Source organism: Heterocephalus glaber, unplaced genomic scaffold, assembly GCF_053883595.1.
Source record: "Heterocephalus glaber isolate CG9 unplaced genomic scaffold, H.glaber_assembly_v1.0 deba00000122, whole genome shotgun sequence".
Taxonomy (NCBI): Eukaryota; Metazoa; Chordata; class Mammalia; order Rodentia; family Bathyergidae; genus Heterocephalus; species Heterocephalus glaber.
This window is the reverse complement of record NW_028258138.1, coordinates 13,433,823-13,457,180: the sequence shown is the minus strand read 5'-3', so window position 1 is coordinate 13,457,180 and position 23,358 is coordinate 13,433,823. Positions and strand designations below refer to the sequence as shown.

Here is a 23,358-nt window from a genome sequence, read left to right as displayed (position 1 = left end):
CTTTATTTTTTCTCCTGACTCTGCTAAGTAAAATTAATTAACTTTTTGGGGGTATCACCACTTGTGTGTTGAGATAAAGACTATCAATCTCATAAAAGTTTTAATGACATAATGTATAATAAATCAGTGGAGGTTTTGGTGTGCTATATATGCCCCCTGAACATGAACCACTATTATTCATATGATTTCTCAGAGGTTGATATATATATGTAGCTATGGAAAATTTACAACATGATTATTATAAACATATTTATAAAAATAGATTTAAAAATACATACAGTACTCTTAAATTTGTAAATTATATGCATCAAGTATTGTACATATCAAATAGTGTACATATCTAAAATTTATAAGATTGTTATTCAATGACATATTATATATTATATTATCAAAAATTAACACTGACTCTGCCATTAAAATGAGTCCTTGGAATTCTTTTTAAAATGGGAAAACCAAAAATACCGTTACAAAAAAATAAATGCTGTTACAAAATTAATAAAATACAGAAGGAATAATGAAAGAATGTCATATAACTATGAAAAGGTACGATTTATTAATACAAATGACATAAAGGAAATAACACAAGTAGTCCTTTAAATGGACAAATGTAGATGCAAACTTCCGAATTGGATGATCAATTGCATCAGATTTGGAGTAAACACAAACAGTATTTGTATACTTAATCAAAACTCAATAAAAATTGAACAAATAAAGAAATATATCTCTGAAAGAGCTAAAATGACAACTTTGATTTAAATATCCATATAGGAGCAGATTAAATTTTCAGAGTACACTTTCTTGTAAGAAAATAAAAATCAAATCAAATTATTTAGATTATTTCATTTATATTGATAAAATCCCAAAGAGTTCACTCAAATATTCATTGAAATATTCCCATATATATATGATTTTTTTTGTCAAAATATGTCCTTCTACAGTTACAAAAAAAAGATAATAAATTCAATTTCCTCAAATTGCTGATTTTTCTTAGATTATAGCTTTATTTTCCTTCTTAGAACAGCCCAGGAAAAGTAGCTTGAATATAATGTCCCTTTAGGAAATATCTGCTTTTTAAAACATCTTCATTTAATATACAAGAAGGGAAAAGCCTCCTGGGAAAGAAGATAAAGGAGTTAGGATTTCTAACTCTTATGCTGAGGAAAAGGGATATCAGAAAGCCATTTAGTTTCCTTTACACTGCTGATTATAGCCCTCATTTTAATCTTCATTACACATGGAGCTCATTAATCCCTAAGCTGTTTTTAAACAATTAATATTAACCTTCTTCAATCCTATCCCTGGTTCCCTTGAAAAGCAATAGTTGATTTCTATTTATTCAGTGTAATGGATCAGTATTTCATTTTAAATCAAACCATATAAGCTTGTCTCTATATGAGATATAAACGTCATGCTCATCTACACACATAATGCTATAACACAGAGAAATCACAGCTGTAAAATAACAATCTTTAGCAAAGTCATTTTGAAGTAACTAATACAAGAAAGAGATGCATAAACCATTTTGGAAAACAAACTGTCGTACTTCCTAGAACAATGAAAGCAGTGTGAGTAATATCTCATCTGACTAAAATAGTTTATAGAAGCATAGATGGTGCACAGTTCCTGTAATTAATGCTAGGCAGTTAAGGATGCCAAATCAACTGTCCTTTGAGTTCTAGCTATAGGAAGCTGTGAACATTTAAGTCATTTGCATGGTTTTAGTTGTAGGAAGCTGTGAACATTTCAGTCATTTGCATAGTTTTATGCTTGAAGTTAAAATAGACAACTACACATACTGACTTTTGGAGTAGATGCTTGGTGACTTCTTTTCCATGTGAAAACTCTTCTGAGTTGTCCGATGGGATGGTACTGAGTATCTGTAACTACTGCTCTTTTCGGTGCAACAAAAAACACAAGAGAACAGTGACCCTGAAGCAATCAGCACCAACGCTGTGGTCCAGCCTATGTACAGCGCTTCTCCAAGCTCACGTTTCTGTCCAGGATCCACTACTGGGTTGTAGAAGTCTCTGACGATGGAATTAGCCACCCAGGACACAGGGATGAGCACCACAGTGCCTGTAATAATGAAGAGAATTCCAGCGATCAGCAGGATGCGACTCTTCACACTGTCATCATCCCCGGTCAGCCTGGTACACTTCATGCCCAGAATGGCTGTCATGAAAGCCAAGAAGGACAACACAGAAGCAGCACACATCAATCCTCTGGATGCCTGTAGGTCTGGTGAAAGAGCCAGCAGGGAATCATAGACTTTGCACTGCATTCTGATATTAGCGTGCCTCATGCAGTTCATCCATAGTCCTTCCCAGAGGTTTTCAAAAACCACGATGTTGCTCCCGATGAAGGCCGACACTCTCCACTGGGGCATGATGGTGATGGCCAGTGTCCCAACCACGCCAATACCACCAATCACCAGTCCAGCTATTTGCAGAACATAGGATGCCATTCTCCTCTTGGAGAAGTTTTACCCAACTGGAATCCTGAGCTGGCGGGGGTGCTCAGAAGCAAAGTTCTTTGTGCTCCAGAGAGAACAGTTTTCTTGTAGTAGTAATGAACTCAGGACCCACTGCTTCTCCAAGTAAAAACTGTCTTGCTTTTAGCTAGGTAAAATCCAGCGCTGCCTGAGGAGGTGCCCCTCTAATGACTCCGGCAGGTAAACTTGCAAATCAGGTAGGACAACTTTCTTGGCCACTAAGAGGAGGAGGGTAACTCAGGTGTGTCCAAACCAAAGACACATAAACATTCTCTGTAATTCTCAGTTTTCCAAGAAGACAGAGGTATGTTTACCTACAGTCCTAATTATGAATCCTTGCACAATAATCACAGAATGAGCCAGTCTCTGGCAATGCTAAACGGGTGCCTTGTACAGGTGATTCTAAAACTCTCAGTAAAGCTGGTTTGACTAAGGTATAAAATCAAATATCTGGCAAAAAAATCTGCAAGAGCTGTTTAAATGTCAAAAGGAAAGAAGAGGAAGGGATTGATAGGGTGTTCATACCTGGAAAACCACATTCTTTGGGACACATGTGATCAAACGGGTTGATTTAATTTGTCTACAACTTCAAAGCAGGCTCTACAGGCAAGGGATGGTGCTCAAAAAAAGCAAGCCTGAAGTAATTAAATACCTGAGGTTGTCCTCCTCCTTGGCACACAATACATAGTGTTTTCTTCTAAGCCAGTAAAATTTCTTACTGGTATTTTTCTGATAATCTTGACTTATGAGAGAAAAAAAGGCAAAAGTGCAAAAAGCCCAGATGATTTACTGAGGTACCAAGCACTGCAGCACTGAATGAGGTAGTTTATAGCATGCTGACCTGGTAGTTTATTTTGTGGCTCAATCCTTGCTACTTTGTTTTCCTAGCCTGAAGGAGCTAGAATTCTGCAGACGGTACACAATTCTAGATCTTAGCAAATGGCTAATATTTTAAACAGAATGTGTACAGGACAAGGCAGCAGTATTTATTGAACTTAATTATCTTAGGCAGCAACCAAATTTGTCTTTACTACCTATAATACCATGTCGCATGGAGGACGTAGAAGCCCCTAAATGCAAGCTCATTTGAAAGATGTCTTCTCAGATAGTGATGGCCACAGTATCTAAGATGAACTTACATATTGTTTGGGGAAAACTCCACTAGCAGTTTTCTTCTGGAGATTATCTTGGGCTCTCTGTTCTGTCTTTCCGAATTTCAAGTGTATTTTAATTTCCATTCTGCGGAACATGATAACAACGTGTTTCTTTAAGATTTTGGATCTCCTTGTTTCCCGCTAGTACTATCTTAAATCCAAATATATGAATGGGACAGAATGTTTTCTATTTACTTATTATACCTTGAGAGTTTAATGGTCCAAAACTCTAAGTAATTTATGGAGATTATTAAAACAAAAACTACACGATAGAGAGGAAAAGACAAAGATATCAAAGTAAACTGTCTTCTAAAAAAAACCTCAAAGCAAAAAAAAGGGATGCATTTTAGGTCAAATTGTCATTTTATTTCACTAATTATTTTTTAAAAGAATAAATTAAAGCTTTGTATTACAGTAATTTTCTCATTTGTTGACCTGTAAAAAGTTAAATTGCTGGGTGTTCCTTATCCTGATGCAGAAAATATCTAGAATTCTTTTCATCAGCTTTGCATCAGTTACAGATTTTCAGCAGCAGTGGAAATAATCTACAGAAAATAATTGTGCAGTCTTCAAAAGGAGAGTTGAAAACAAAATCCCAGACAGTGTAAGGTGTTTTTTTTTTCTGACCAATCTTAGAAAAAGGAACACCTGGGATAATTTGAAAATTGCAAAAGGAATGAGATAATAACTGATGCAGCAGATATATTTTAGGTACGTAAGGAAATACATTAACCCATCAAGATTTCTCTTCTAAATTCCTGTGTGACAGATCTCCTAGAAGCTCTGTTTAAATATTGTTGAGAATTTATATTCAAATGGGACCAAAACAGGTGTCCAGGAACCTGAATGGAATACTTTGGCCTTTTTTGGAGCTGCCTCTCAAAATGTTTATTGGCTTTCTATATAACCTAACTTCACTTTCCTCAAGCACCGAGCTTTCAAAGGAATTTATTTCATGTGAAAAAATATTTTCCTCATTTCACAAATATGAAGTACTTTGCTACTGAAATTTTCCTAGTCAAAAGATTAGGATCTATATGAAAAGTAATCCTAGGTTCACATTAGAATAATTGTAGAGTTAAATGCCCTAGTAAGAAATAGTCCAGTGCATCCACTAAGACACACAATGGTCTATTTAACCTCATGATATTTTGAAATAGCCATGCCCTAAAGGTCATAGAAATGAAATGGGGAAAATAAAAAGGCAGTATAAAGTTTACCAGAGATAGAGAGGCCTAGATTCAAAGAGCACAAAATGTTTAGCTATTTGTCTGTCCTCCTGAGATGATTAACCTGGCTGCAAAATTCAGGAATCAGCAATACAGCTTTAGCAGGTTAACAATATTTTTATGGTTCTTTAATTTAGAACTATAGAGCAATCTATGCAAATTATTCTATACTTTTTCTTTTCATTTCTGTGAAGAAACAAAATGCTATCAAGAACTCCAGGAAGAAACAAATGCTCATGGTGATCCATTGCACTTCCACCCTGAGGGGCTCCCTTTTCTCAGAGTTCCATCTGGTGGATCTGGGATCTAGGGATCCACAAACTCACTCTCACCAGGCCTGTCTGTCTCTCTGATGTAGAAAAAAGAAGAGGATTAAGAGAAGACCAGTATAAAGCAGAAGTGATTTTATTGTAGACATTGCAGGAAGTGCTACAAAACTACTCCAAGGGGAGGAGTAGAGGTGGTCAGAGCTGAGACATCTAGGGCGGAGGTCCCGTTGTATGGGGTATGGGTCCCATCTTCACCCCCCACCCCCCACGTGCTGAGATGGATTGTTTGGATATTGGGCTTGTTGCTAGGAGTTCGCTCTTGTGAGCTAATAGGAAAATGTGGAAGGGAGACTTTTATTTAAGAAGTAATATACGTAAAAGTGAGGCTTAGGTGGACCAGTGTAGCTACACAGAAAGGGGTGTCAAAACTGCAGGCTGACAGCTCTGCTGTCTGCTGCTTGCTGAGATCCAGAGGCCTCTTGAAGGGGCCCAGTCCCTTAATCTAGTCCTCCCTAAGAATCACAACTGTCCCTAGATTCCCCCCTCAAGAAATGACCATGCAACTGCTGTTGGGATCAGTGACAATGAATGCTCTGGTTACCTCTGGTTGACAGGGAGACTTAGCTGAGGCAGTGGATCATGTCCATTGGGAGATTGATCATATGACCCACAGCAGAGGAAAGGAGATGGATGCCTCCATCTGGAGAAATGTCTGCATGATCATTTCAAGTTCGGCAGCTGCTAGGTGAGAACAAATAAACTCTACCAAGAGATTAAAGCGCACATGACCAAGCCATGAGAAATAGTATGGAAAGAACAATTGTAATCACCTGGCTCTCCGATCTGTCTCCTGGTGTGGCTGGAAACTGCCAGCATGGGTTACCGATGGGAGCCCCTTTTTATGTCTAGTCTACATTAATTTTACTGTTGTATCTTTGGTTTTACTTTCAGGCTAAGTAGTCAAGATCAAGCTAAAGTGAGACCAGTATTAATCAAAATTAATTTTCCAAATATCAAGGTCAGTTAAGGATCTCTAGGAGTTACCCATAGGATCATGTGTAGAGCTTTTTAGCTCCTTGGTCAGTGTCAGCCTCCAGGACGGATCATGGTCTTGCTTGACCATGTGGCTTTCCATTAGAAGCAGAGTTGATGTGCTACTCTGTAGTGATGCTTCTTTTTAGCACACCATATCTTTGTTGATTCCTGTTCTTTGGGATCAAGTAATCTCTGGGCTCAGGAGGTTGAGTGACTCACCAAAGCTGTAGGATCTTATAGGAAAAGTCCCCTTCTGTCCTAGGTCCTTTTTGACCTTGGAGAGCCAAGGCCAAAATATTGGCTGTCCTCTTAGCCAAGTTATCTTTTTCCTCTGGTCTCCAAACCTCAGTTGTTGAACACCCAAAAGAATTAGTTACACCAATATTGTAACTGAAGCAGTAGGTTTAATTTTATGACCTATCTAGTTATTAAACACTTTGAAATAGATAACATGACCAAAGAATGGTTATTTCTTTCCAATCATGGTGGTCTTAGAAGTTGAATCTCTGCAGAATGTTAATAGAGAGCAATTACAAAGTCTTTCCAAGAAAACTGGAAATTGAGGGCAGCATAACAGTTCAGTATTAACAATTATGATGAAATTAATATATTAGAGCCATTAGGTACTGTTATTATCTCTGAAACATATTTAAATGTTTAACTTAGTGCAGAACAACCTTTTAGTCAGTCGTAGTCATCTCTAACCAATTATAAGCTATTAGATGACATAAAGAAACTTTTATCCAGTTTTATCATCATTCAACAGAATGTTATCCAAGTCCAATATTGCACCTGTCTAGAGATATACCTCATAGGTTGTTTCCAATCTTCCATTTCCAGAGTGTTGTTCCCTAGACTGCACAGTGTCTAAGCATCTCTTTATAAGAAATCTTTATTATTTTACCCATAGAGAACTTAACCTTTTGATGATAGTCAATGCAAATCTGTTACAATAATATTTAGCAAGGTTTGTTGGGATGAATCACCCATAAGGAAACCACTGGGAGCCCCATTATTGGATAAAATTGAAATGAATCAATTTCAGGCAGCTGCGTTTTTTTTTTTTTTAATCTGCCCAAGGGAGTTCAGTCCAGCAGTCCCCTTCCAAGTCTAAGGGGCCCCACTTAGCTACCTCAAGAATTTTCTCAGATGATTTTAGACCACTGCAGTCAACACAGTATTTTGATGGACAAAAACTTCCAAATTATTACATAAGAGCTCTTCACTGATCAGAAATGGTGCACTAAGTTATTCCATGTAGACAACAATAGGCTCTGTATTTATAAACCCTATATGTGATGGTATTTTGATTGACAGATAACCTGAGTGGAAACCTATCATTGACCTTAAGGACATCTTTTTACCTTTATTTAAATTACCTCACTGATAAGCTATGTGAATCACAAGTATTTGAAACAATGTCTTGAGTGTTTATCTCAAAGCCATAATAAGCTATATACCTAAACGTTTTAATAAGTTTGGCTGTCCTGAAATATATATAAGTGGTTTTCCATGGAAATCTCAAAAAGGAAAGCGCCAAAGACAGAAAAAGACATTATTAAGATAAAAAAAAAAAATGTTTCTTTCCTTTTCCTTTTAAATGGAGCAGCTGCACGTGTTGTAAAAGGTTATTAGCCCAGATTGGACAGGCTCCCATGTACAGAGGCAGCTCTTTAACACGAGTCCTGAATAAAGCACTGCCTGGCCAGCATCAGACAGGGTGTCCCCCACTTCAAAGCCTTGGACCCAGACCCAGACAACTGGGTCCCTTCTGTTACACAGCTTAGCTCCACCAAAGCCTGCAACAGAGGAAATTTCCTGCACTTCTGGAAAGTCCAGGACCAAAATAGTTTCTCTCATATCTCAACCAACATTGATGCTGTCGTTCCTCAAAACCATGTAATTCCCAAAAGGCTCTCTCCTTTATGGCCCTAATAGGGCCATCGTGGCTAAATTATGGAGGCCATCGAGGTCTTCAGCAGGGAGAATGAGGGAGGTCCTCAAATCGTGCCTTGGATGGTCAGACCTCTACTGACCTTCCAAGAGGGGCCAGGTTTGTAAAACCCTTACAGACTGAGCGAACAAAGAGGTCCGTCCCCTGACACTGTGCTCTCGAGGAGGACCCAAACAGGCTTTAATGTCCTTATACAAAATATCTGGGATTGCTGGAGTATGGAAAAATAAGTGACAAATCAAAGGGAGCAAATTAGTCTGTCTCGACCAAGTGAGTGTGGAGAATCTAGGCAATCAGTTTTCCCTAGTGGTGGCTTGAGGAAAGGTTGACAAGGACCTGTAGGAAACCCTACCCTAAGAATAATCTGCTTCTGTGAAAGAAAGTAGTTAAAAATAGTCTGAGAAAAATATTGCCCTAAAGTGAGTGGGCAGAGAGATCTCTGGGATATGTTGGTCTTTTCCTCCCTCCCCTCTCACCCATGGACTCTGACTCTAACCGGACCTGAAGCATAGGTATTCTGGCATTTAAGCGGATCCCCCACTAAGCCATATGAGGGTCAAGTCTTGATGGTCAGAGAATGCTCTCGATCCTCATGGAAACTGGGGTCCCCTAAGCCTGGACTTCTACCCTGCTAAATCGTGGTGGGGGTGTCTCCAGAAAGTGAGGCGAGAAAAGGATGAGGTCTCATTCCCATGTAGGCTGGCTATACTGACCGTGTCTGGTGTTCCTGGGTGGTCTTCTTTCCATCTCCGAGGAACCCCCAATTTATCTTATATCTGGTGATTCTGGGGTGTAGGGGTCCACAGACTCACCCTCACCAGGCCTATGCCTCTCTCTGGTCACTCCTCAGGAAAGACCAGTGCAAAGGAAACTAATTTTATTGTAGGTATTCCAGGAAGCAGTACAAAGCCACCTGGTGGGAGGAATGGGGTGCTCATAGCTCAGACACCACCAAATCTGGGGTGGAGGTCCCGTTTCATGGGGTAGGGGGGCCCATCTCCACCCACCTGAGGGTCAACATTTCATTGGTTGGATATTTGGCTTATTGCTAGGAGTTTGGTCTTGTGGGCTGGTAGAGGAGTTTGGAGGAGAATTTTTTTTTTTCATTTAGGGAGAAGTGATTACTTCAAGTGGGGCTTAGGTAGACCGTGTAGCTCACAGAAGACCACAGGTTGCCAGCTCTGCTGTCTGCTGCTTTCCCAGATGCACAGGCCTCTTCAAGGGACCCAGTCCCTTACTCTAGTCCTTCCGAAGAATCCCAACCTCCCTATGCTCTGCATAATCAGAAGCTCTGTGTAAGTTTAGGAATTAAATTTACTGTGGTACAGCACCTGCCTGGCAAGCGCCAGGTCCTGAGTTCGATCCCAGGTACCTCCCCAAAAAGAAAAAAATTAAATTTACTAAACAATATTGAAGCCTGATAAATACGTAATCCATGCAAATGTGTTTTTCTTCATAAATGACAACACACAATGCCACTACTGTTGTTTGCGTCACTGTCACCGTTATTTAATCTTGCACCTACCTCAACTCTTCAGCCTTACATTCCTATGAATTCATAGTACTGTTTAAAATCACTGTTGCTTCTGCCTATCAAGTAATTGCCAATTTTTATTGTTGTCCAATTTTTTGCTTCTTTCATGTTATGTTGACAGTTTTCAATCTGTATTTATTTTAAATTATCATTCACAGTTAATTAACTGTACTTGGCTGACCATCTTGTTTTGAGAAAGCAGATGAACATATCAATGGATCTCTAGGGTTTTTTTCTTTGTTCCTAAAATAATGTGCATTGCCACATTGTCTCTTGATCCACTATCATGTTCATCCTCCTTAATGGACAGCTGTTTTTGTTATTAGTTCTCAAAATGTTCTGTATTTACTAGCAGTCGTCCTTTTCTGCTACTTCTGTGTGAACTATTTTCAGTTGTTCTGCTTAAAAATGAACACTTTCCTAACTCAGGAATGGTGGTACGCTCCAGTAATCTCAGCCCTGGGGACAGTGAGGCAGGAGGATCACACGTTTAAGCCCAACCTGGGTAATTTAGCAAATTATCCAGACCTCGTCACAAAATAAAAAATAAAAAAAGGACTAGGATATAGCTTAGTTCCAAGATCCCAAATTGAATCTTCTGTGCATCAAAAAAACCCAAAACAAAACAATTCTTTCCTGTGTAGAAATTTTCTAGTATATTAGCCGCTTCAGTCTGGTTTAATAAATTATTATAGAGGGGTTAACATAAATAGCAGAAGTTCATTTTTCATTCTCTAGATGTGGAGATTGAAAATCTAAGGTCAGGATGCCAGAATGGTTGAGTTCTAGAGAGGGGCTGCTTTCTCATCACCAGATGGCTGTCTTTCTTTAATCTTGTCACGTAACATTTCTAGGGGCACTGTTACATCATGGGAGCTCCACTGTTGCTTCACTGAAACCTAATTACCTCTCCAAAGCCCTCCTCCCAAATACCATGGCATTGGAATGTGAGTTTCAGTGCAGGAATATTGAGGACACAAACATGCAGTCCACAGCATCTCATTACTTAAAAGATCCAAGCAGTTAAATTTGTATAATTCTGAAGCATCCTTTTTTCATTGCCTCAGAAGTTCTCTCATATTAGAAAATATAGCTCTTTTTCCCAGTGGTGACTGTTGAAGATGTCCTTATCTTTATTCTACTTTTCATTGCATTTTCAGAAAGTAAAATCTGAGTACATGGTGAAGTTTTATATATTCTCCAAGACTGGGTTAGAGGTTTTACTGAGTGTCCACTAAAGGACTGGAAAACTAGAAAAATCATTGAAAAAAAAAAAGATATCTATGGTGGGAATCCTATTCTGTTTAAATTAATGAGAAATTTATAGAGATAGAATTGATATAAAATGCCCTAATCCTAATAATTTGGGGAAAAAATTTTAAAGGAAGTACGATTTGCTGATCATGACAGTAGCTAAGGAGTACGGAAAATTTCCTATGTTATAAATTCCTCATATTAGTGTACCTTATTTTAAAAATATTCCAATAAGGCAGAAAGTATTAACTTCCTTTTATAATTGAATACATAAAGCTCATGAGAAACCGAATTTTTAAAGTCACATGGATTTTGCTTATTGAACCTGTAGAACTGAAACATAAAATCCATTTTCCTTCCTTTATTGACTATTATCCCCCCCCGCCAATAGAGAAAAAGAGCAAAGAAGAAACAATATTTGGTCAACATTTTTTCCTTGTCCAGTTTTTCTTATAAACAATTTGTATGCTTTTTATTTTAAATATTTAATTCACCGTGTTTGACAAATATTTCTTTAGATACTTTATTCAGAGAGGTTTAAGCTATGGAAATCTTGCTCCCACACTATAATTCTTCAGCATTTAGAATTTAAGAGTCTCTTGCTGCAGTTGCCATAGACACCCAGGCTCACCTTCCATTCTTGTTCTATCTCGATTTGATAGTTTCTTAATTATGCTTTGGATCATGACACTTAATGAACTGACCACCACTGAACATGTATTTTGTTAAAATAAATCTTAAACAAATTCAATATCATGAAGTGAAGGGATTTGTGTATGAGAGCCTTCAGCATGCTAGAAAACTTTATGTTTTATAGGAGCTTAGTGATCAATAGGAGGACAATGGCTATTTTTACTATTCATTCAGAAAAATTATTCTTTTTTACAATTTTTTCTTTCTACTTTTGACCAAGGACCAAAATACTAACATTTTTATATTCCGTGAAACTGTACCCCACAGTAAATTTTCATGCTTCAAAAACAAATTTTAAAAAATGTCCTAATCTGTAATGTTCCTTTTTATTGAAATATAAAGGCTTCTGTATCACCTTGAATGAAAAATATCTGTAACAGACGCTTCTGGTCAGATAGAGACAGTAAGTACTATTTGAAGTGGTAAAACCAAATAATGAGGAAGGCCAGAAAAGAGCACTTCTCATAATTTTATTTTGAATCTGCAGCAATTCATAGTAAGTTTAAGTCATATTAATTAAGAAAAGGAACAAAAAATTAAAAATCAGAAGATATTGCTTAATAATGTTATATGCCTTCTAAGAACTACTCAATAATTATTAATTTTTACTTATGTTTTAAATAATATTATAACTAATTATTGAAATAATTTGAGCCTCCCAACCATCTTATTAAAGGAGTGCTATGATAATGTCAGATATATGAAGGAAGCTGAGATTTAGGAAGTTTATATACCTGACTTCTCACAATTTACAGGTAGAGAGGCCAATTCAGGAACTCCAGTCTCTCTGAAACCTGAGGCCAAGCTCTTGACCCACTATGTACTGCAGGACTTGTTAGATAGATCTAATTCAAACCTAACCAATTGCTTGCAGCACTGTATAGCTTTATGTCTTCTAACATTTAAGTTTTGGTGGATCAGACATAGTCATCTGAAACAGTGCTCTTTACATTGTGAGTTTTCAATAGTATTTTGACCAGGATGAAGAGAAATAAGATATATTCATTACCTGTACCAAAATCCATTGTTCAATATGAAATTATCAGATAGACATTTATGAGAGAAAAGGACACAGGTGGAAAACATGAACACATGCATATATAAGTTCTTATGAGCAAACAATGAATATGGGAGCATAAGAAATGACTTTCCCTTGTAAAGTTGGAGTTAACAGGACAGGGAAAAGTAATTAACCAGGCAAATAGAGCTAAGCCATGTTACTGATTAATTTACAAAACAATTAACTTTCTACTTAAAATTCAAATTAAGATTCTGTCCGCCTTAGGCAACCAGTGTTTGCAAATTTTAATAGGGTTAGACATTAAGTGTCTTACTTAAAACCAACTTCAGATTACAGTGGGAAAGAATATAATTGGAACAAGCAGTGCATGGAATTCTCGGTTTTTGGTTATTAAAAAAGACCACATATTATATTTATATTCATCATCTTTCTGTTGCTAGGGCAAAATACTTGACATATACAACTTACAGCAGGAGAAATTTCTTTTGGCTCATAGTTTTAGAGATCTATACAGTGGGCTGCTTCCAAGGCAGAAACATGAGGGAAGGGTGTGATAGAACAGCTCACCTCATGGCAGACAGGAAGTAGAGTGAGAGGGAAATATTCAGAGAGGGACAGCACAGGGACAGCTAGTCTCCAGCATCAGTGTAAAGATCCCATTCCCTTCAGCTAGACCTCACCTCTTAAGTTTCTATTACTGGGAAATAATGCCATCAAATTAGGATCTTATCAATGGATTAATCCACTGATGAAGTTAGAGCCTCTGTTATCTAATAACCTTCTCAAAGCCCCACCTGTGAATTCATGAGACTTTTCTTGGACATTTCAGATAATCACCATAATAATATTATTACTCATTGAACTAATACATTTTCAGTGAAAATATGGGGAAAATGAGAGGTTGTGCAATCTCATTTCAAATATTTATAGAGATTTTGTATTTTAAAATTTAAAAGAAAATGTTCCATAAAATAGCTTCTGAACACTTCCAGTCATCCAGCAAATACACTACCTGTAAATGATGATGGACCCCCCAAAATATGACACAGTCTTTTTTTATAATTTTACAAAGCACTGAGGGGATAGTAGGGGAAAGAACTTCTAGGTCAATTAACCCTTTCCTATAAACCAAATTATTAAAAATAATAATATAAACCTATGATCAGATATTCAATTTATCTATTTGGACATGATATAGAATAGACAGCTGATCTAACGCCTTAGGCCTTTGTATGCTAGAAGAACACCAAAAGATGCTGCTTTGCAGGACCTTTTGATATAGCACTTGCGCATTTTCTTATTCTTCCAGGGTTATCACAACACTCCATATGCCAGTCTTCTCAGGGGAGGAATAGTGCCCAATGTTCACCAGCATTGGGACCATAGAACTGCATCAAGAAAAATATCAAGGTATTGGGTTTGGTACAGATATCATCAGTAGGCTTTGCTGTATTCATGTCAAAACACTGAATCCATTAAGCCAAATCATTCTTTTCACCTTGAAAAAACATTAACTGCAAATCCAGGTAAAAGCAGCCTAGTAACCTGTAAGCATTCAGAAAAGAGAAATCAATTGCTTGTCTGTGGTATGCACTCAGCTTTCTGGTTCACTCAACCCAGTTTCTGGTTTTTATCTTCTCTCTTCTCTGGCCTATGTTCCAGATATCTGTTTTAGGATTCCTGCTACTGGGATTTGTGTATGATGATCTGACTGGCTTCTGAAACTTTCTTGTTTCAACTGGGCTTCTGATCTCTCACATTGATCAATACCATTGTATCGCTTTCTTGTCTTACCAAACTGGCTGGTCCTCCCTTACCAGTCACCCGTCCAGTTCAAGAGCTTTGGAAAGGGAAAGATATGGGCATTGCTTTTTTGTTTTCTTTTCTGCAGTACTGGGGATTGAACTCAGGGCCTTGTGCACTCTAGGCAAATGCTCTACCGCTGACCTATGTACCCAGCCTGCAACCATTGCTTTTGCACATGGTGGCAGGATGCAACATTAGATCTGGACAGGTGCGGGTGGTCATCTGCTGCACACTTGTTTCTACAGATAAGGACCCCAGAATCTCCAGGAGGGCAGTAGGAGCCGTCTCTGTTCTACCTGGCCATGCATGAACATACTTGTGTAGTGCTTGGCGCAGAGAAAGCTCTCATTATTTATCAAGTGTCACACAGAAAATGCTGAAATCTCTTTGCCTCTGTTCTTGATATTTCCTTGGTGCCTCTTGGTAACTTTGACACTGTAGCCATGAAAACTATTGCTTATTTGTGTATTTTTCTTTCATTATTATTATTATTTGTTTTCTCAAACAGAATGTAAAAGCAACGGACAAAATGGCTTTGTCTTGTTCACTAGTGTGTCTCCAACTACTACACATTGCCTGCTTCATGGTAAGAACTCAGTAAATATTTGACAAATAGGTGAATAAGTAAATGAGTAATATAATTAAAGAAAACTGCAACACACCGAATTTTAAAAATCTACCTTACATGTAACTTACATAATATTTCCAGTCCTTTTTAATGCCTAAGCTGGAAAATGCCTAAGCAGAAAATAACTTAAAATAATATGCAGCTGGGACTCTGACAGCCCCATCACTCTGTATCTATCCATACCCTTTAAAGAGGTAAATATAACATCCCAGTGGCCCCTGGGTTTTGCTTTAACTTTCTTCAAGTTTCCTAAGCCTACCACCATGCCAACTTACATTTTCTTTTTTTGGGGGTACCGGAGATCGAACTCAGGACCTTGTGCTTGCAATGCAGGCACTGGAACCACTCAGCTAAATCCCCAGCCCATATATTTTCTTATTTATTCTATCTCCTGTCTCTCTTCTCAGTGTGAATATCTCCTTTTTCCTCATATCATTAGCATAATAACCCTCCAATTATCATTTTAAATATAGATGGACTAGGACTCTAGGATACCAATTACATATATATATTATGGCAGGAAATTATTAATTATAATTAATATTCTCTAAATATGTTTACAAACATAAAGGTAAAATTTAGAATAATAAGCAAAAATAATTTTATTTTATACATATATATTTAATATTGGCAAGAATTTATGTATATATTTTATGCATTTCTTACTAAAGTAAGATTTATTTCTCCACTACCCTTTCAGAAATTTCTTGAGATGTCTTGGTAAACCTGAGTTCTCATCAACTACTTTTAAATCAAAATCTTATTTGTTAATGGTATCTTGAGGAATGGAGTTTCAAGCATTTAGTTACTGATATAATAGTCTCAACTCTATCAGCCTACCTTCCTCAATTTGCCTTATTGTGATTTTTCCTGAACTCAGGAAGAAAAGAGACAGAATTTGTGTTTTACTGAGTGAGTGACAGATCAATCAGTCACCTATAACTGGTGTCTTATACGTGTTCTGATGAACATGTTCAGGGTGAATTTCAAAACAGTGATTTTATTTGAAAATAATTAGAAATTTGCATGGGTTCTCATTTCTCCCTTTTTTTTGCTTTGCCTTTCAATCAAATTTTGTTTGAAATTTCATGCTATTTTGCACAACAATTTTTAAAATTAATGAAGCAGTAAAAGTGTACTTAATTATATTTGTGTCATATCAGATCTTAGATAAGGGCTATGTCTGTGTGATAACTCATATATGCATATTAGCATGTGGGAGAAGCCTACAGAGTATGGTATTATAAAGGAAATGACTTTTATATTTTGCTTCCTATAATTCCACATGGGATGAATCTGTACATGAGAATATATCCATATAAACAAAATAAAGTACAATTTTGCAAGAAACATTGATCTAAATTCAAATACAATTCTTACTAATCATTGGGATACAGGTTCCATTTAAAGTATGTTATTAATCTTCTATCACATGCCAAAAACATTATATATGATATAATTTAATTGGGCTATTACTCAATTTAGAAATGGAAATTCCCCTTTGGCATGAATCCTGCCATTAAAAAAAGAAGTCTCATGAAAGTTTCACAAAGGAAGTAGCATTCTCCTCACAGAACAATTCACAGCTACCCTGCAGTTGTGATGAAGGACCCAGTACAGGAGAGGCTAAGATAACTAGGCAGAAGTTTCCTGGATTTTGACACCACACGTTCTATTCTCATAGATCACTGTCTAACTACATCAAACCATGCTTCTCGCCTCTACGTATTCATTATGTTCTATGGCCATACTTCACTAACCTTGATTCTAGCACTGAAATCTCAATTTCAATGAGCCTTTTGTGTCAGATACTAGTTGTCACAGAAAAAGCTTAAAAAATCAATCATTTCCATTTTAGAAAACTTCTCAAGTCCATTTTCCCTCTAAAAAAAAAGTTTCCTGCTCTAAAATGTCCCAATAATTAATGCCTCAAATATCATTTTCAGCCATTCATTTGTTTGTGTTTTCACTAACTCATCAAAGTCTGATTGTCCAGTGACTACATGCCAGGCATGATTCAAAACCCCAGGGAATAAACTGTGATGAAGGTACAGAGCCTGTCTCTAGGTACTGACAGGTTAACCAAGGGAGGACAGATGCTGTGGATATGACTCCCATCTACTACCACACCTTCACTTGATTATGAAGTCTTGAGAATTGTGACACGATGTCCCAAACCCAAACTCTGGGACCAAGGAGAGCATAACAGAATATATTAGGACTGATGAGAACAGTGCCTTCTCATCTAATGGAGCAAAACCTTCCCAAATTTTGGCCCCATGGGACTGCACAGCAGGGTTAACAGATCTCTCTATTCTTAACAAAACTAGGATAGTTTAAAAAGAACTCTTTCAAGTTTTTACCATTGACAATAACGTGACTGTTAAACATATGAAACAGGTATGGTTTCAGGTTAGCCAGTTTACATCAACAGGTCAAGACTCAGTGACTTCAAGGTATCAATCTCCATCAAAAAACCTCCTTGCTTGAGTTGTCACTGATCCTACCAAGGCTTCTGCTTCAGTTTCTCCTCCAACACCAGGAGAGCAGAAACTGCTCATTGCCTTCGTGGAATGTTTTCAGCCAGAATTAATGGGCCTGGGAAGGACTTAGATCTCCTTGGATAAAAGAACTATGCAAATAAACAGTACAATTGCTAATACTGTGTTTTCAAATTGAAGAGTTGAACTAGTTGCCTCAAACCAGAGTTCAGTTCTGCATGTTGTACAAACAGTGGAGGAGAAAATAGAGCTAGTTAATATCAAAATCTAGGACTTTCCTTTAAATAACACACCTGCAATTTATTTATGTGTAAAACACTTGGAGCCGTTTAAAAAGTTTCCATGGAAAATGCACATCTGTTTTCTCAAACAGTGTTTTTAAAAATAAGCTTAATTATTTATCAGCTACTCATACCTTTTGAAGTGAAGTTAAACATAAGAAAAGAAGATTGGTTGGTATGTGACCAAGTTCTCTTTTTGGAACACAGCATGCCATTGTTTGCTGGTGGAGGGATGACAAGGAATGCATGAGTACCCCTCTCTCGATCTTTGCACTGCTTAACAAAGGCAAAACAAGGAAATGGACAGAGCATAAGTGGAACTACACCTAACAGAAATTCTGTTTATATAACATTGTTGATGAGACAAAACTCATATTTACCCCTATCAATGCATTGCATGTTTTCTCTTGTTTTTCTGGTTCCACCAGTGCTTAGAAAATAGAGACCAGTATTTTGTGTTGGTAAGGTTGGGAGCTGGAGATTTGCTCTGATATGGGCTGCATCTATGTACTCCCTTGAGTATTGTGCAACTGATCAAACAAGTGTGATCCTGAGAGATCCAGACTGGCGGAATCACCATCCAGTTCTGAACAGAAAAAATCAGTATATATTGAATTGATAATATACTACAATACAGTCATTTTCTTAAAGTATACTCCCAAATAAGTACAAGAAAGATGTATATTGAGATGGACTTTCTCTCAAAAAAAGTTTCACACACAAGTTGGAAGTAAATCTAGCAAAGTTCATATCTAGCATCAATGGATTCTTGGGATTTCTACCTTGATTAGAAACAAATTTCTCAATATAACAAATTATGCTACAAAGGTAAATAAAAGATGTAGGATTTTTTTGTTGAACAAACCTAGGATTTTGAGATATTTTTATTAAGAGCATTATACAGCATTGCTCCTTTATATATATCAACTTGAGAAATAAACATTTTTTTCTAAGTGCAAGAAATGTTGAATCCTGGCAAAAAATTAGCCCAAGAAGAACACATATATGATAGAATTACTTTCTCTTAATGGAAACATGAGATTGGTACTAATGATCTGCTAGAAATAAATGAACTCTGCCAGAAGATAAAGTAAAACATCCTAAGTTCTTCTCCTGGAATTTCTTAGGGAACTCAGGATACAAAATTCCCAATTTTGGAAACAAAAAGCTATTGTCATCAATATACAAACAAATACAAATAACATCAAAATTCACATAACAATTTGAAGCTTAGCTAATAAATAAAAATTTCCTGTGTTTTTTCCTACCATATAATTGCGTAATATGAACAGTTTTTTATCTAAATACCTGGGCTCGGTATCTGTGTATTACAAATGGTATCATTCTCACATGACAGATCCTTACAAATCATGATGATCATAAAAGGGACAATACAGAGGCACAGAAAAAAAGAGCACATTGATTAAATTCCCACTTTCCTAGCGGCAAAAGAAAAATAATGCAGGCTTCTTTACTATTTCCATAACAGAGTTTTAACATGTTTGAGGTATTTGGCTATACATTCATTAAAATACCAGGTACATTGTTATTATTCATATAAAAATACACACATATATACAGGAGGATTATTAAAGTGCCTGACTTATGCCTGAGTTTTTGTCTCCTTCATAAAATCATGTCTTGATTTGTATTTAACAACTTGAGTGAAGCATATATGAATAGTTCTAGCTGTAGTGAAAAGGCTGCCACCTACTGAAAGATTATGGTGTCTTCTGGAAGCCCAAGGGCCTCTCCCCGAAAAACTCTACAGCTACTGTAGCCCCTACTCTGTGTAAGTGATATGAAATGGAGAATCAGGTGGTATGGTTTTCTCTCTGATACTTAAACAAATAAGGAGAGGAATGTATATAAGCAAGGCTGAGAAGCAGAAGCATTTTGTGTATGGAGGGACTATCATAGACTGAGATCAAGGGTGAAGAATCAGTCAAAAATAGCACTGAAACCTACATTTTGCTGAGTGCTTCAAAAGGAATACAGTGTAAATCTTTGTGACATCCCTCTAAGTTAGATACTATTGTGACTGTGAACCAGATGAAGGAGCTGAAGCTTATGGAGGCTAAGAAAGAGTTAGAAAAAACACCAAGTTCGTTCACTCTTTCTCCAAAGCCCATACTCTTTACCTTGTTATGTTTAGTCATCAACTTCAGATCATTATAAGAAAGGTACCTTGGTCGGGATTCTTCCTTATAGTAATAGAACCCATATGACTAATTGTTTTAAATGAAGGATAAACAGTTATCAGTAAGCATTACAGAAATCTGTAAAATGCATTTGAAGGTCACTTTATGGAACAGATTTAGAAAGAAGAGTATGTTTTTAGTGTAAAATGTAAAAAAGAAAAGACACAAACATTGAGAGAAATTGGGGTGGAATAAGATACTCTGAGAACAGAAATCTCAAAAATAGAGACAAGAGGAAATGGAGGCAGAGGGAGGAGGACAGAGAGGCATCATAATGCCAAGGAGGAAAGGCATGAAGCCCATCTGAAACTTCCTGGCCATAGCTAGAATATCCTCCCTCACTATAGAGGCTAGAGAGTGAAACATATCTCATACACCATCCAAGGTTATTTTGGACACTAATTCAGCTCCAAAATTTAACTGAACTCACATGAAATTTAGTTTAGTCCTGGGTTAGGTAAGAAGAGAGTAACTGGTCAGCATACCTGCTTTATTGGCTTGGTACTGACAGTGGAGACATGATCCTAGAGCCAACCTCTGAGGGGAGGTTCCCTTGGAAAAACACTTCCAGACACTTCAGTGTTCACACAGCAGAGGCAACACCTCGTATTGATGCCTCTGTTTTGTGTTTTGGGGGCTAAGTTCCGGAACATCTGAGCCATAGTCTGTATACTCTTCCAAACAGTTCTGACATATATATCTTCCCATTACTGTAACAAATACAAATACCTGAGGTAATCAGCTTATAGACAAAAAGTGTTTATTTTGTATTAGTCCCATTGCCTTTGGACCTGTCTCAAGGCAACACACCATGGTGGGAGCATATGGTAGAAAAAAACAACTTACCACATGGCAGTGAACCAACAAAGAGAGTGAAGAATAGCCAGAGTGTCCAACTATCTCCTTCAAGAGAATCTCTCTCTCTCTCTCTCTGTAAATATTCTTCTGTGAGCATTAACTAAATTGGATACATAAATATCAATTAATAAATCTAATGCAGAAGGAAAGAGTTGATCTAGATGGGATAAAGTGAGAATGATTCCTGAGTTTGTTCACCAATGCTTCTGTCTGTGAACAACTTGGTTAACAAACAGGAGCATTCAGCAAACTTTTGTTTCCATTCCCAAAATCTGCCTTGTGTGACACTGAACCTTATGAGGAAATTTAACTGGTTTGTGACCAATTCAGTTCTCGACCAGAAACATGGAAAGATTTAAAGTTTGTAAACCAAGGCACCATTTAATGTTGTTGAACAGGCATGTGTAATTATTTCCTACTCAGTTTTGAAATGTCACCTGGTTAATGATCTGTCTACACCAGTCCTTTTCCCATTAAACTCTTAGTAGACCCACTTGAGAGTGGTAGGGTTTTTTTTGTTGTTTTTTTTTGTACTGGGTATCGAACTTTGGACCTTGCTCTTGCGAGGCAGGCGACGGAAGCACTGAGCTAAATCCCCGGCCCAGTAGACCCACTTGAAACTTTAAAATATGCATATCCATTGAGTGGACAAATTAACTGACCTAAATCAACAAGATCTAAAGATTAGTCACATAAGAGGCTTGGTAAAATCCTGTCAGTGTGTCAAAGCTTCCTGATTCCTGGTAGACATTTTAATATTACTAACAGCTTTTGCTTTGCTTTTTCTTGTTTGCAGAGATCATCTGAAACAGAACTGATGATTTTTACTGGAAAAGCAATATCAGAAAAGGGCATGGCTGAGGATTGCACACCAACATGAATGCACAGACTATGAAAATGTGAACGGGAAAAGCTAAGTGCAGTCAGAGGTGGAAATCATGGGTTATACAGGTCATTGGAGGTGGCAGCGAGAAAAATAACTTTAAAATACATCAGGAAGTAGAAATATACAAGATGAAATAGCTCCATCAATACATGACTGAATAATATCAATACACCATAGATTTTAAGGTAAACAGAGAAATTACCTTCATTACAAGAAAAAAAATAAGCAAAGGAAGCTAACAAATACACTGGGCAGAGCCAGTCTCTCCTAGGGAGACATGAAAAGGGGATTTTTAAGTAGATGCTTTTAAGAAACCCCAAGGCTTTAAGTAGAAGTCAGCATGTTCTTTTCTAATGCAGTATACTTTTAGAGCACACAAGAAGTTTTGGCATATCGAAATCACAAGTTTCTTAGAGGATGTGGCAAATTTAGGTTCCCAGTCACTACATACAAAAAAATTAAAATAAATCTTAAATGAAATAATCAAGATGGTGCTGCAGTTACTTAAATTCTGCATATTCTATATTTGCAATACCAACTTGTGATGTGGGAAATTTATCTCTGGGAAAATTAAGCAATAACAAATAGAGAAAAGCACGTTAACACTTGGAATCATACAGATACTTCCTGTAAGAGGGAACAGCCCTTGAAAGTAGGTTAATATACCATACAACTTGGCTTTATGGCTTTTATAGTATGTGAATATCGTTAATTAAAGTGAGTGATTTCTGGTGTCTGGAAGGTGAGGTATGAGGAAAGGACATTATTTTGAGGGGAAAAAAGGACATGCTTCTTAATGTAGGACTTTTTGTTACTGTATGACATATTTCCACAGCTATCATCTTACATAGAGTATAAAATATTAATGCTAACTTTAAGACAATCAAGATGATATGATGTCCACTAAAATTCAAGTCACTTTTCCCTCAAAGATCGCAAATAGTATAATGTTTAAATTGTTATTACTCTGGGAAAATGGGAATATGATGTTATTCTCACTTCCAAGAAGGAAGAAGACTTTTCCAATCAAAGTGACTCAAGTCATCTCAACCCCTTCTTCCCTAAAGGAGAGCATGCAAATATTGACTCACAGAATGTTGGAAGATTAGGACCAGTTGAGAGTATTAAACAGCTACATAAATTCAGCTCAAGGTGAAAGCTTTTCTGAGGTAATGCAGAAGAAAGTCATTTTTTTCTCCCATTTCTTAGTAAAGAGTTTAGCAAATATATAAGCCAAGATTAAAATTTAGCAAGGAGACCCAGGTGGTGGTAGGAAGCCCTAAGTGACTAAGTCAATTAAGAAGAACTTGGAATTCAGCATAGGGAAAGTTTGCTTAAGTACACCCATCAAAGATTGTCAGTGACTAAGGGAGTGGGAACTAAAGAAAGATTCCATTTCTCTAGGCCTTTATAGTACTGTATTTCATACAAATATGTCAAGAGTATGTAGGTTTTATTGCAGACAGTAATATAGTAAATTACAGTTTTATTGGGGTGAACAATAGAATCAAGGCTCCAAGCCATCACTGCCCTGAACTTTGCTCAGGTATAGGCTTTGTGTGC

The 23,358-nt window shown here is 37.0% G+C and overlaps 1 protein-coding gene and 1 long non-coding RNA gene across 2 annotated transcripts in view; both read right to left on the bottom strand.

Moving 5' to 3' along the window:
- The window catches only part of LOC147830352 (uncharacterized), a 34,556-nt gene extending 11,600 nt beyond the window's left edge, over nt 1–22,956 (bottom strand). The window contains exons 1-2 of the long non-coding RNA XR_015452042.1: nt 20,537–22,956; nt 17,985–18,123 (exon numbers count right to left, since the gene is read on the bottom strand). This is a non-coding gene — a long non-coding RNA (uncharacterized LOC147830352). The remainder of the gene's footprint in view (nt 1–17,984; nt 18,124–20,536) is intronic.
- Nucleotides 531–2,998, bottom strand: Cldn8 (claudin 8). Its single transcript, XM_004842260.3, has one exon. The coding sequence runs from the start codon at nt 2,462–2,464 to the stop codon at nt 1,787–1,789; it is 678 nt and encodes a 225-aa protein (XP_004842317.2). The 5' UTR covers nt 2,465–2,998; the 3' UTR covers nt 531–1,786.
- Nucleotides 22,957–23,358: the final 402 nt, after the last annotated feature.

Bases quoted from the DNA above. Each gene is read 5' to 3' on its own strand.
- Cldn8 (XM_004842260.3), bottom strand. From the start codon at position 2,464: ATGGCATCCTATGTTCTGCAAATAGCTGGACTGGTGATTGGTGGTATT.